Below are 12,614 nucleotides of genomic sequence, written 5' to 3'. Positions count from 1 at the left end.
GATGAGAGATCTGCCACGGAGACCGCTGCCCTTATCGCCCGGCCACCGTGTGTGACTTGACCGCCGCGGGCCGTGAGCGAGGAACCACGCGAGGTGAGCGGAACCTTCTTCCCCCACATTTTGCGTGCGTTCTGCCCTTTGTGTTTTCCACCCCCGTACGCGAGCGGAACATCCTCGCTCGTTACGGCGGTTGTATTGTTGCTGCTGCATTGTATTGCTCGGGAGCAATAAACGCTCCTCCGAGTAGCATACTCGTGTTTGTCCCCTCTGGCCCGAACCCGCCGTGGTTGCGACTCACCGCACCGCGGGTTGGGGGTCACAGCTCTGACTGCTAGGGCTGGCACGCTGGTGCTATAGAGAGCGACAACTGCTTCTAGCCCTTTGAGCGTTACTACAAGAATAGACCCCCATAAATTACGTTCAGAAAAACAGTGCTCGCGTCGTTGCGTGACAGTTTCCTCTTCTTATCTTTCCCTGAAAACAGTTGAAACGATCAAGAAATGTGATTCGATGGCAAGATTTTACAAAAATAAAAAAAACATCATCTGCAGCTTTCAACCTCGGTTAGTGCCTGGCATGTATCACATTCCAGCCATGCGGTTGCCAAGAACTACAAAAGCGAAACAATGCGCACGGCAGGCAGTATCGGTTCCCAAGCTTTGCGGCAACAAACACTCCTCAGACGTCTTCGCATGAGCTTCGTACAGGTGCGGCCAGAATAATACGGAGCACGCGAAAGGCGACCAAGCTAGCAGAAACTGCATCTAAGCGCCACCTATCAGCACAGCAAAGACACCCCTGGCTATCCGAGCGCAGTGAGAGTGCCTGCCGCCGAGCCCCCCTCTTTGCTGCAACCCTGCCGTTATCGCTGAAGGGACGAGATGACACGTAATGCCAAAACGGCCGTCTTGCGCCCGTTTACAGCGCTCGCCGCTCCTCGATACAAGAAACGAGGCAACGAAGCGCATGACGCTGTCACCAGAGTATCAGTCGATCGTACAGCAAGGGATTGCATGCTATATGCTGTGATGTTGATAGGCCTGCGGAAAAAGTGGGTCCGTGCTACCGGCGCCATCTCGCCGCGTCCAAATTAAGATAGTTCCTGTCGCCACTGCTAGGCAGCGCGCATAAGCACGTTTCCGCTGCTCCGCGACCCTTCCTGTGCTCTGGCCGCACCTGTACGCATCACAGCGCTGCCCCAAAAGGGCCGCTCTGATCATGGCAGTCTACGTCTCTTATCTGGAGGGCGATGATATAGGTTTCGTGAGCATTCACTATGCGGTTCAGTTTATGACAGCGCATGTTAATGCCTAGTGCACGCGTGGCATTGCGTACTCACTTCTCCAGATATTTTATTGTGTTTGTCGAAACGGCTCCTAAGGTGATGACGCATGGGCCTATAGCTATAAAAAATAAATAGTAAACAGGGAAGATGGGCACAATATTCAATTTTATGGGTACTTGGCACACGGGAGCCGCGCTGTTACCTTCTTGGTTTCGCAAGGGCAAAAAGTTACTTCAAGGCTTTGACTGACATGTCTGACGAGGAAGCAGAGTAACAAGGAACGAACATTACAGGAGGCTCCTAGCTCACAAACGCTTCTATGTGCTCCAGCTTTGATACTGAGGCAAACTACACAGTCCATGCGGTGTACTTCACACCCAAATACAGGAGACGGCTGGAAACCAGTTATCTGACGTGCAGTGAACTTCTCCGACAGCACCCCCAGCGTAGGTTCATGTGTCTGCATAGCTAGGTACAACCATTCTCCATGCAATGCCGTCGATTGAGCACTGTTGGTGATTCGGAGTAGCGTAAACGGTAGAAAACAGTTTTCAAACATGCTCAGTGTATTTGCTAGTGACGACATTCGTATTGATCACAAAGGCCAAAGTGAAGCATTTCACTCCTATGTTTTAATAACCCCGCTCGCTCCCATTGAAGCGGCGACGGTGACGTCAAGAGGTCCCATTTCGCACTGCGAACGGGGGACCATAAACGCTGCAGTTTTGTCACCGGCCTGCAACGCAGCTGCGCGAGCTCGATCGAAGATGTCGCACTGAAGAAGTGTCCACTCAGAATAAGTATTAAACGCCTTTACCCTCCCCCTCATCCATCACTCACGGTGCCGGAGGCTCGCCTTCTTCGGCACGTTCAAATGAATGCAGTTATCACCCCGTCAAGCCTTTCTCTATCGCTATCGATCGGACCCTTCCTGTCCCAACTGCCCCTGTATCTATGCGGACCTGGCCCATTGCCTCTTCTATTGCCCGGCTGCTCAGCAGTCGGTTTCCTACCCCCCCCCCCCCCCCCCCCCCCACCTACTTTATCCATCACCACCTGGCTCGACTGGCTTGGCGCTGAAGGGGAGGAAGAACAGCGACTTCTGGTCGCCCAGGCGGTCGACATGCTCGGCCTGTAAATCACGGTCGAATAAAGGTCTTCTCCTACTACTACTACTACAGCGTGCTCCGCCCACTTCAGTAAGCTCTTGGGGAATCTAATAAAACTTGCGTATCGCGGACCGTGCTTCTTGTTTTTTTGTCCACGAATAGAGCTTCAGAAATGCAATTCCATCCTGCTTATAAAAGTTCGCATCTTCTGTGGCTTCGCACACTGCTGCCGTGGGGCATAGCTCGACAGCAGAAAGGCCGCCCATGGTCAGTCATCGTTGTCCGTGGCGGGTCCCTTGTGACGCCCGTATATGCGGTCGTGCACTGACGGCTTGGGTCGGACGTTGTAGAGACCCCGAGTTCCGTACGCGCAGTACGGGTAGTCTCTGAGCATGTCCTTGCGCATGTACAGGCGGGCCAGCCATTCGCCGCAGGGTACAAACGAGGAGCCGTAGGCCAAGTAGCCCCAGCGCAGGGGCCGGTGGGGCATCCCGAGCGGCGGCCACGGCGTCGGTATCAGGTGGGCTTCGGCGTTGCTCCTCCACGACAGCACCAGCGCCAGCGACAGCAGCACGAGCGGTAGGGTCCCGCCGAACAGCCGGAGTTGCTGTGGCATCCCTGAAATGCGGAAACGGAAGATTTTTTTTTTTTGCTCACTGCACGCTTTTTCTTTCAGTGTTCGATTTCTGCTAATCTATACTAAACTTTGCAACATGAACAGATGATGTACAGTCGGGGACAAAAGTCTCCGGACCACGTGTTCCTCTAACGAAGCCGATAGCTCTGCTATTAGTCGGCGGCTGGGGACCACACTTGTGGAGGTAAAAGTTAAATTTTTGTTCTTTCATCTCCACAAGTGCGGTCTCCAGCCGCTGTCTGGTAGTAAAGCTATAAGCTTCGTTTGCGGAACACGTGGTCCGGAGACTTTTGTCCCCGACTGTACGGCGTCTGTCAAAAGCGTACGGCCAACAGGGTTCACAGCCTCATCATCATCATCAGAATGACTACGCTTAATGCACGGCAAAGGCTTCTCCCATTTACTCCCAATTAATCTTCTCCTGCGCCGGTTGCGGTTCTCTCGCCCCCGCAAACTTCCTCAAAACTTCCTCAGACAGCTTAGCGGGGCGGTTATAGCAGCCCTGAGGCTCCAAAGCTCCCCAGAGGTGCAGGCGAAGGACCTCCTTACCCTGCAGGGATCAGGAGGCGGCAGAGGTGCCGTAAGTCCCCGTACATATGACTCGACAACGAACCCCAAGGGCCCGCCACTTTTTACAAAGATTGTACATAGTTTTTACCTTTATGACCATTAATGTACGTTCGAGCAAAATAGGGGCAGGTTCAATAACTCGTCAGAAGTCCCGCGGTCTCAGTTTAGTAAATTACATGTACATTCTGTTTTTGGTGCGCCTAAAAATTGTGTACTCGACAAATATTACCCTTGAATTTATTCAGACTGCGGTCTGGACGAGCTATGCGCATGTTATGCGCACTATGGGACGAGTCATCGGTGCAGCGTGCGCTCGCGCGCAACTTCGGGCGTGTTACGTTTCTACAGCTATCGTACCTCCTTTTTTACTCCGTTGCGTCACTGCAGAGACATACAGATAGTGGAGCAAGGCGTCAGAATTTGTAGCATTAAAACGATGGGATTCAAGCTGAAATGCTGAATGAGTGAAATGCGGCATTAACAAAAGCCAGTTGAAAAATGATTATCAGCTAAACTAACATTTCCGGAATCCTCTCACCGAAACAAGATTCTTTCCTATTCAAATATGTTTCATTTCACCTAATGCAAATGTTTTATGAACTTTCAGTTCATAAAACATTTTGGGAACCATTAGCGCACGTTAAAGAACCCCAGGTGGTCGAAATTTCCGGAGCCCTTCATTACGGCGTCTCTCATAGCCTGAGTTGCTTTGGGACGTTAAACCCCAATAAACCAAACCAAACCATTAACGCACTGCCTCCGAGTCCAAATCATTTCGAGGACATGTACGAATCTTTGTGCGCGAAACTTCACTGACTAGAATTTTGAAGCTACGCACCTGGCGGAACTTCGGAGTGCCACACTTTCGCCGCGAAGCAAAGGGATTTTTTTATATGCTATAGTTGCCATGACTTTCAGCTTGAAGAGTAGCGGAACGTATTGGAGAGAGCGCCTGCCTCAGCCGCAGTCTGAGGAGCAGGCCGAGCAAGAACCTGCTTTCGAAAAAATGCAACGAGAATTTCAGCACTTATGAACTTATGGAGGTTGAAAGGTTTTACCGCCCAGCAAACGGTTGTACTCAAACAGATGCAGAAAGACAGACAAACTCGACCAGTTTCCGGAACTGGCAGTGGTGGATACAAAAATTCACGAGAAATACTGCACTTAATCAAAAGCGACAGTTATACAATGAGTGGACTTTTAAAAAGTATTGTAAAGTTACTTTAAAAGCACGCTTAAAATGGACTTCTACTCATCAAAATGAACGTCTGCGGGCTGTTTTCAACACAGCGAACTTTCACCGAAGTTATCATTGCCTGAAAGTAACCTGAAGTAACCTCGCAATGCTTTTGCAGCCTTGTGACGCCATTGCAAACGCTGATTCGAGAGCTGGCAAGAGTGACATGCGTCGTCGCGAAGCCAGCACAGATGTCCCTAACCGACTGCTTCTGCAAGTGTGTGCATTCACGCTCAGTTTATAGGCGAGACAGGCATGATTTCCACCAGTTTTCGTCTCATACCTAGACTTTCAAAGATGTGCGCGGCCTGTTAGCATGTCTCCACAAACGACAGCGTACATCACTGCAATAATCCACCGCACTTCCGCCTATAAACGGATGCTGTCGTTTCTGAGATTCCACTCTTTAGGATCTCCAGTGCATTCGAGTGCCCACCGGCTTTGCAATGGGCAGAAGCTGTCCCCTGGCCCGGGGCTTGCCTCCTCCGTGGTTTGGGAACCCGCCGCGGTGGCTCAGTGGTTAGAGCGCTCGGCTACTGAGCCGGAGTTACCGGGTTCGAACCCAAGCGCTGCGGGCGCGTTTCGATAGACGCGGAACGCAAAAGGCGCCCGTGCGCTGTGCGACTTCAGTGCACGTTAAAGATCCTCAGGTGGTGGAAATTATTCGGGAGCACTCCACTACAGCACCTCTTTCTCCCTTTTTTATTTCACGCCCACCTCATTCCCTTCCCTCACGGCGTGGTTGAGGCGTCCGCCGAGAAGTGACAGTTACCGCACCTTTCAGTTGCTGAAAAGCAATCATTTTTGGTAAAATTGGGTCTTTGACCCTACGTTGTAGTCATAAATATTTGGTGTCATGGGCCTCTTTGTTCAAAGCTGTCCTTGTGCCATTAAAAACCACCATCATCACTATCCAGCGATTTAATTGATTTCATTTATTTATTTATTTGAACATACTGTTAGTCCCTTCCTGGGACAGTTACAGGAGTGGATTTGTAGACAACAAAGATGCAAGTTAACAACACAATAATACAAAAGCCAGCAGTCAGGTTTAAAAGACAGGTTTAAACAGTTTAAACAGGTTTAAACAGGTTTAAGTCAGGTGTAAACAGGTTTAAAAGACAAGAAATCAGCATTCATATGCGGACTCACATCGAGTGAAAAACAGAAGACGGAAGATAGCCAACTCTGGCCTTCAAAACGTGTTCAGACACTTCTCAAAGTATTCCTTAATACAATCATACACTGGATCAAGTGAGCAAAAAACATAAATCGCGTTCAGCGCGTTCAGCGTGTTCCACTGCATGCACCATTTTCACTCCGTTTGAACGCAATCCCTGTAGCGTGTTTCGACATTGTCGACCACTGAAGCGTTCGAGCTGCCGTCCTGCTTTGCCCGAGAAAGATAGGAGGAAGGGCGCACGGCTGCCTCACGGCATACCTCCTCGTCGGCGCTAGTCGGCGCTGCACAGCTCCGCCGCTGCACGGATGACCGAGAAAGCTATCTCGGAATCGGCCGTCGCGAGGCGACACAGGGAAGGCCGAGCAGAGGTTGATGATCGACGACAGCGACGTGCAGCGGAGGCCCGGTCGTGCTCGTCCCGAGCCCCGCAGGGAAGATGCGCTGCAAGCGAGTGCTATAACGGGGGCTGACAACGGTTGTGCACGCACTCCGCGCAGTGCGTAAATTGCGATATTGTTCTTGTTCGCGTTTGCTTAACAGTAACGACCTCATTTCACACTGTGGAGAAACTATAGGCGCCACCCAGGTCGAGAAAAAAAGGTGACGCGCCACTTCTCGCGGGCGCAGTGAGCTAAGAGCTAACTATGCTTGTTCGGCGCTGCACTCTGTTCAGATGACATTCGCTATACATATACGTTCGATGCGATTGCAACTATACCATAGTTTGCAGGCAGCCATGCTGATAGCGAGAGAATATAGAGCAGTGCAGGACAGGACACAAGAAGATACGAGCAACACGAGAGCTAACTTCCAACAAATTTCCAACAACTAACTAATATCAGAAGTGGGTGAATCTAATGCAAATAAATTAATATCTGCTGGTCTTTTCGCAATCACTTGGTCTCCACTTCGCAAAAAAAAGTGGCAAAGTTCATTATCAATTCAACTTCCGTGCGCGCGGTGACATGACCATACAGGAAAATTTGATGAAAGACCTAACCTAAATCGGTGGCCAAAATCATCCTTACTTCGGCGCAGCAAAAGAAAGAATATGTCTCTTCACCAGTTCGATTACACGACCTTTCCAACCGGTTCTTCGCGGGAAACAAGTCGTTTCCACATGTAAACAAGCATGCAGTCGTGGTGAAGATAAGCTGAAATTACGGTGCGATAGACGAACAAAAGTTACTGATGTCAGAGTGCTGCAACAAGAAGAGCCGCGGTAGCGTAATAAACACCAGCACAAAGGTGTATACAAAGTTGTATGCACAAGCGTGGCTATTTATCTCGTTGGCTCGGGCTCTCGTTGCTTGGAGGCAGCCATCTGTACATTTGGGCCATTGCTTCAAAAATTTAAGTTGGCTTGTCCAGGACTCTGAAACAGGGAATTCTGTAATCTCTGCATAAAACAACAACGTCAGGGACGGCACAATCATGATACCATCATCACCAAGGGAGAAGCAACATAGAGTTCGCAGTGTTTTGAGGCGTGTTGCCACTTGTAACCGACTTCTCTTATTCCAGGAAGTAAGGACACCTTATGTAAGAACACCTCACGAGGACTCACCCATCACGAGGGCCGAGGCCTCGTGGTGGGAACATTCTCCCGCCAGCTCTTCCCGTCCGGCCTCGGAGTTTCTCTCTTGCCCTAGCGTGGGTGGAAGTTAGCTCGTAACCGTGCTGGTGAGTCGGACGACCTCGATTCCTTGGCGTATGCTGTTGCTAGCTGGCGTTATTGTTGTTGCAGCAATAAATGCCTTATTTTTGTCAGTCAGAACGTGGTTCCTTTGTTGCCCCTCACAGCAGAGCCGCCGTGGTCGGCGTGGGCGGTTTTCAACTGTGTCAGCTGCGGTTAAGCGAGGATAACGTATTTATCCCCCGTAATACAACCCCACAGTCTTTACCGTAAGTGACGTCTCGTCCGGTCTGGCGACGCCATTTCCATTCAGCCAATGGGAATGCTCCGGTCTCGTGACGTCACTTCCCTCCAGTCAATGAGCGAATTTTAGACAGGCGACGCATATTAAAAGTCGTAGGCTAAATGCGGCGTGAAGAGTTGCGCAGGAAAGCGGAGGAGCGAGGCTTAGTTCACATGTGGTGATGTTTGCTTCCTTTTATGTATTGCGTGCTCGACCCGACTACGACCGTAGCATGTCGAAAGCAAGGTACACCCGCTCTCATATGTTTATGGAGCGCTATATCAGCGAAGAAGTTTTATTTCACCGCCCTCTTTGCACGAAGCCTGGAATTGATATATGCAGGCTAATTATAATGGGGTAACACAATGCACATCATTAAATGCCAAGCAATGCTCCCAGAATGCAAAGGTATTAAATTTCAGCGTCAATGTAGCGTCCATAAAGTTTTGACCTTGAGTGTACGCTACGCGTGACACGTATTTTGAAGAAACGCGAATGTGTACGTCGAGCGTCGATTCCATCCATTAGCTCGAATCATTTCAGTGAGCCGTGTTACCTACTCCCGGCTTTATATTTGATAACGATAAACTTTGCCATTGCATTGATTCATCAAATGTAACACCGTTGCATTGTCTTTTAGCACGATACATGGCAGCTGTAAGTTTCGAAGTCGAATAAGATATACGATAGCATTACAAGCCCCATGAGGCGAAAATGCCTCGTAGTTAGAAACATTGGCCTATTGGCTGGAGCCAAGTGACGTGACCGGACCGGAAGTGACGTCATTTTTGGTAAAGAAATCAACAGCTGCTAATGCTATCTCATTGCCAGCATATAATGGCATTAGATGTCCCTGTGAATTTTTATTTTAAAGGCGACCAATGAGGCTTTGCAAGTTTTCATTGGCTCACACAAGCCTTACGTTCACGAAGACCTGGGCTGTAAAGAAGCATTACACAAGAGATGTGGTTGTAAAGTGGGCTCGTGATCAGAGGCAGAAAAATCCTCACCTCTCATATTCGCCGATCCGCTGGCGATTTGAGATCTGGTATTTCACCACACTGGGCAGTTCCTTTGGAGTAGTGGTATCATCACGGCTAATATCAAATAGTTATAGAAATAAAACATGCAAGAAATGCCCGTGATGCATTCCCTAAGGATATCAACAATTTGTTTTATTTGCACCAAACACTCTTATGGCGTATTTTGTTTCTCTCGCACTCTGAAGCTTAGAAACGTGGTTATCGACGTCAAGGCTCACAAAAATTTATCGTGCTTTAGGATACATCTGCTAATACGCAAAACACGTAAACAAACAACTGTTGCTCGCTCTGAAAATGAGTGCAGGTGTTAACTTCACCGCTAGCTATGAAATTTCATTTCTACCCCTTCGTCCCGAGGCAGCGGTTCTCAAGATTATAAGCTCAGCATTTCCGTATTGTGATTGTGAAGAGATTAAAAAAAAGCACTCTTCTACGGTGACAAGCATAGGCGGCAGCTCTTCGGCACTTTGAAAGCGCAGGCAGGTTTCTTGTCTGGAAACGATCTTGTGGGCACGCGGCCTACTTCAGATCATCGGAACTGGGCTTCCATTGCCGTGAAACTGGGCAATGAAATCTGACATGGATGTAAAGCATTTTACGCGTGCGTTGATTTTTACTAGCGTTCATCTTTTTTCTGACGACTTAGTTTTACCATGTGTGCCCCAATGCCTACGTCTGAATGCGTCTGTGTTTTTTTCTTTTTCAGCTAGAGCGAAGTCGATCGAGTGTGCGTAAGTGCGGCTATATAACGCCCTCTTTAAGCCGTACAAAAGTTCACACAGACCAGGAACACGAATAAGTGGACACTGTTATACTGTTCGTACACGTTTTGCCATTCGTTGCAATGGGCAGCGCGAAAAAATAAAAATAAAATAGTGTATCACGGCAACGTAAACTGCCCAATGACGCCAGAGGCTGACTTAGAGACCATAGAGGAAGGACACTTGATTCGTTTAGGTGCCGACCGCTTCTCAGGAATTATCTTAAGAGAAAATGGACAGTAGCCTGAGATTTAAAAGCGTGTCAGAGCTTCGGTGCGCCACGTTTTGATGCCATCAACAGGAACTGTTCCATGATGCCTGCTGCTAAATTTTGCGAAACGAACCGTTCTATATATATATGGGTGGCCTGACTGAGGCAACCATGCAGAGTCACTGACGGTGCAGCAGCATTGAGCTTCGGTTTTCGATTATTGTGTGCTGCCACTATGTAACTTCAATGATTCATTCAACAACTACATTTAAGAAATCAAGCGCGAGAGCTCCCAAAAGTGGATATATTAAGTTTGCATTGGTGTGGGCATCTCCCATGAAACGAATAAAAAAAAACGGGCTACTCGTAACAGAGGTATTTATTTAGGGTCAAGTCAAGCCCTTGAAAAAGACAAGTGCTTTTTTTTTTTTCACTTCTGAGGTGAACGCAGTTCTAGCAAAGGACTTGCTAGTTTGAAGCCTGCATTGCCAAGCCTCCACCCATGCGGCGGCGCGACTATGCAGGCTGTGTACTGCTAACAAGAGGCTGAAACTGTGGTTCACTGATAAAATCTTTCAACAGCTGCAAGAGGGATGAACATATGAATGCATGCTTGAAGTACGAGGCTAGGTCGAAAAAAATCAGAGATCACTGCGGGGACCCGCATTGGGAGAATGCGAAATCACTGACGCCTCCTCGGCACTCGTCGCCTCTCTTTTCCTCTGTTTATCATTTTCTTTTTTTGATAATTATTTGAACTACTGAATTAGCGTAATTATCTTATGATTTAATTAAATATCGATTTATTTACTCTGATTGTGGCTTCTTTTATATCAATCAGCCATTTTGGTTTTTTAAATTTGACGCCGTGGTTGCTTTCCTGTCCAGTCTATAGTTTTTGCTGATAATTAACTAATTAAGCTATGTCAATTAAACGTTTTGTTCAATTAATTATCACTCATCATATACCTTTCAATTCATTTCAAACTTTATTTTCACTCTTTTGCCTATTTTTCCACTATTTTCCCTTTCACTAACTTTATCGACGTCCGCTCTATTTCGATGTTTTTTTTTCGACATTTTTCGCTCTAATTAAATAACCAATCCTCCTATCGACATATATTTTTCTGCACAGCATCCTCTCACCGTTGTCTTTCCTTCCCAACCACTCCTCTGATGCTACCTCTTCTGAGAACGTCACAACTGCTGCGGACGCGGTCGTGTCAACACGACCCCGCCGACGTAGCCTAGAAATGTTTCCGCATTAATAAGCAGTTCGTTCTTTAAGATTCTGTCCCTTTAAAGAATCCAAAATGTGGACTGGCAACCTCCTCCATCAAAAATGCCGTCGCAAGATCATGCAACCATCACACAGGGCAGATCTTCAACAGGCAGAGTGCACGGGGCACTAAAAAAGTCTGGCTGCCCGACCAAGATGCTGACACCGATCTGCGTTAGCGTCCGGCGAGAAATTAAACCGAACAAACCAGGACCCGAGTCTGCGACCAACATCGCAAAAATGTGGCTGTTTTATTCCATACATCCATGGACTAACCCACAACCTCAAGAAAATAGCGGAGCTAGATCAGGCATCCAGGTCGTATCCTGTGCCCCACATAAGGCTTATATCATCTGGGGAAAGATCAACAACATCATGGAAGGAATTCCCTAATCAGAAAGCATCGCATCGCGAAATCGCAGCCATTCGCTCGATCACTTTTATAGCGCGAGTTGCTCTGCTAACGCATGGACAGCTTTCAGTAAGGGGCTCTGCCCGATGCAGAATGGTCGAAACAAATGTGTACAAATTTTGCAATGTTTTCTTTGTTCGTATACGATTGCCTCAGTACAGCTGTGTTTATGAGTGTTGACTAGGGTAGTTGCTTTTATGTATTATAACTTTATAGTTTTCACGCGCCTCCAGTGGTCACATAATTAAGCAATTAGTATACTATGACGAATTTATCAGGGAAGTATGAACTAAAACACCTTTGGCGACCGCCGAAAATAATACCGTGATTTCATTCTCTCAACGGATCATACTTCTACTCAAGGTTAAACGTTCGTGTTGAGAGCGACATTCGAGGGCTAAGAACACTGATTTAGCCGGTTTAGAAGCCAACAGGAAAGGAATAAGTCATGCTGAAGCACTGAAATTTATTCGTGTGCTTGCAGCTCGGTGCGAGAGCAGTACACTTCAGCGTTAAGCTTTGGGAATTACGAAAGTGGCACGCAAGAGCCAACAATAAGCTGCACAGGAGAGAGCTCTGAATTACCACAAAAGCCAGCATACCGTTTACCTCAATTGGCATGCGGTCGCTCAGGCGCAGAATTCGCGCATCCAGCAAAAGGTTGCGCTTGTCTCTTGTAGCTATTTATGTGGCAAAAGATGTCGCGTTCTTGCGCAAGCTTCTACGGACACGCTGTTGCGGTATACGCACTCAACTAACATGCACTCCCCTCGGCGTAGGCGGAAGCGGTGACTTCACTCACTTCCGCGAATTATGAGCCGAACCATGCGTGAGGCAGTGTCACGTGCTTTCTCCTTCTGCACTGCAGACAGGTGCGCTGGGCCCGTGCACCCGAAACGGCACATCCAGCAGCTTTCCGACTCTTCCCTCGGTTCGCTCCTTGGCGCTTTTAATGCAAACTTCACCAC

At 48.2% G+C, this 12,614-nt stretch overlaps 1 protein-coding gene across 1 annotated transcript; it reads right to left on the bottom strand.

Annotated features, from left to right (window-relative positions):
* Window positions 1-2,453: 2,453 nt before the first annotated feature.
* On the bottom strand, window positions 2,454-3,010 carry LOC149370502 (uncharacterized). Its single transcript, XM_089577879.1, has one exon. It carries the CDS (start codon window positions 3,008-3,010, stop codon window positions 2,663-2,665), a length of 348 nt encoding a protein of 115 aa, XP_089434005.1. The 3' UTR covers window positions 2,454-2,662.
* Between the last annotated feature and the right edge of the window lie 9,604 nt (window positions 3,011-12,614).

Source organism: Amblyomma mixtum, chromosome 1 (assembly GCF_055824585.1).
Source record: "Amblyomma mixtum isolate Tamu chromosome 1, ASM5582458v1, whole genome shotgun sequence".
In the NCBI taxonomy this organism is placed as follows: Eukaryota; Metazoa; Arthropoda; class Arachnida; order Ixodida; family Ixodidae; genus Amblyomma; species Amblyomma mixtum.
The sequence above is the reverse complement of the archived record's forward strand: the minus strand, read 5'-3'. Positions and strand labels throughout refer to the sequence as shown.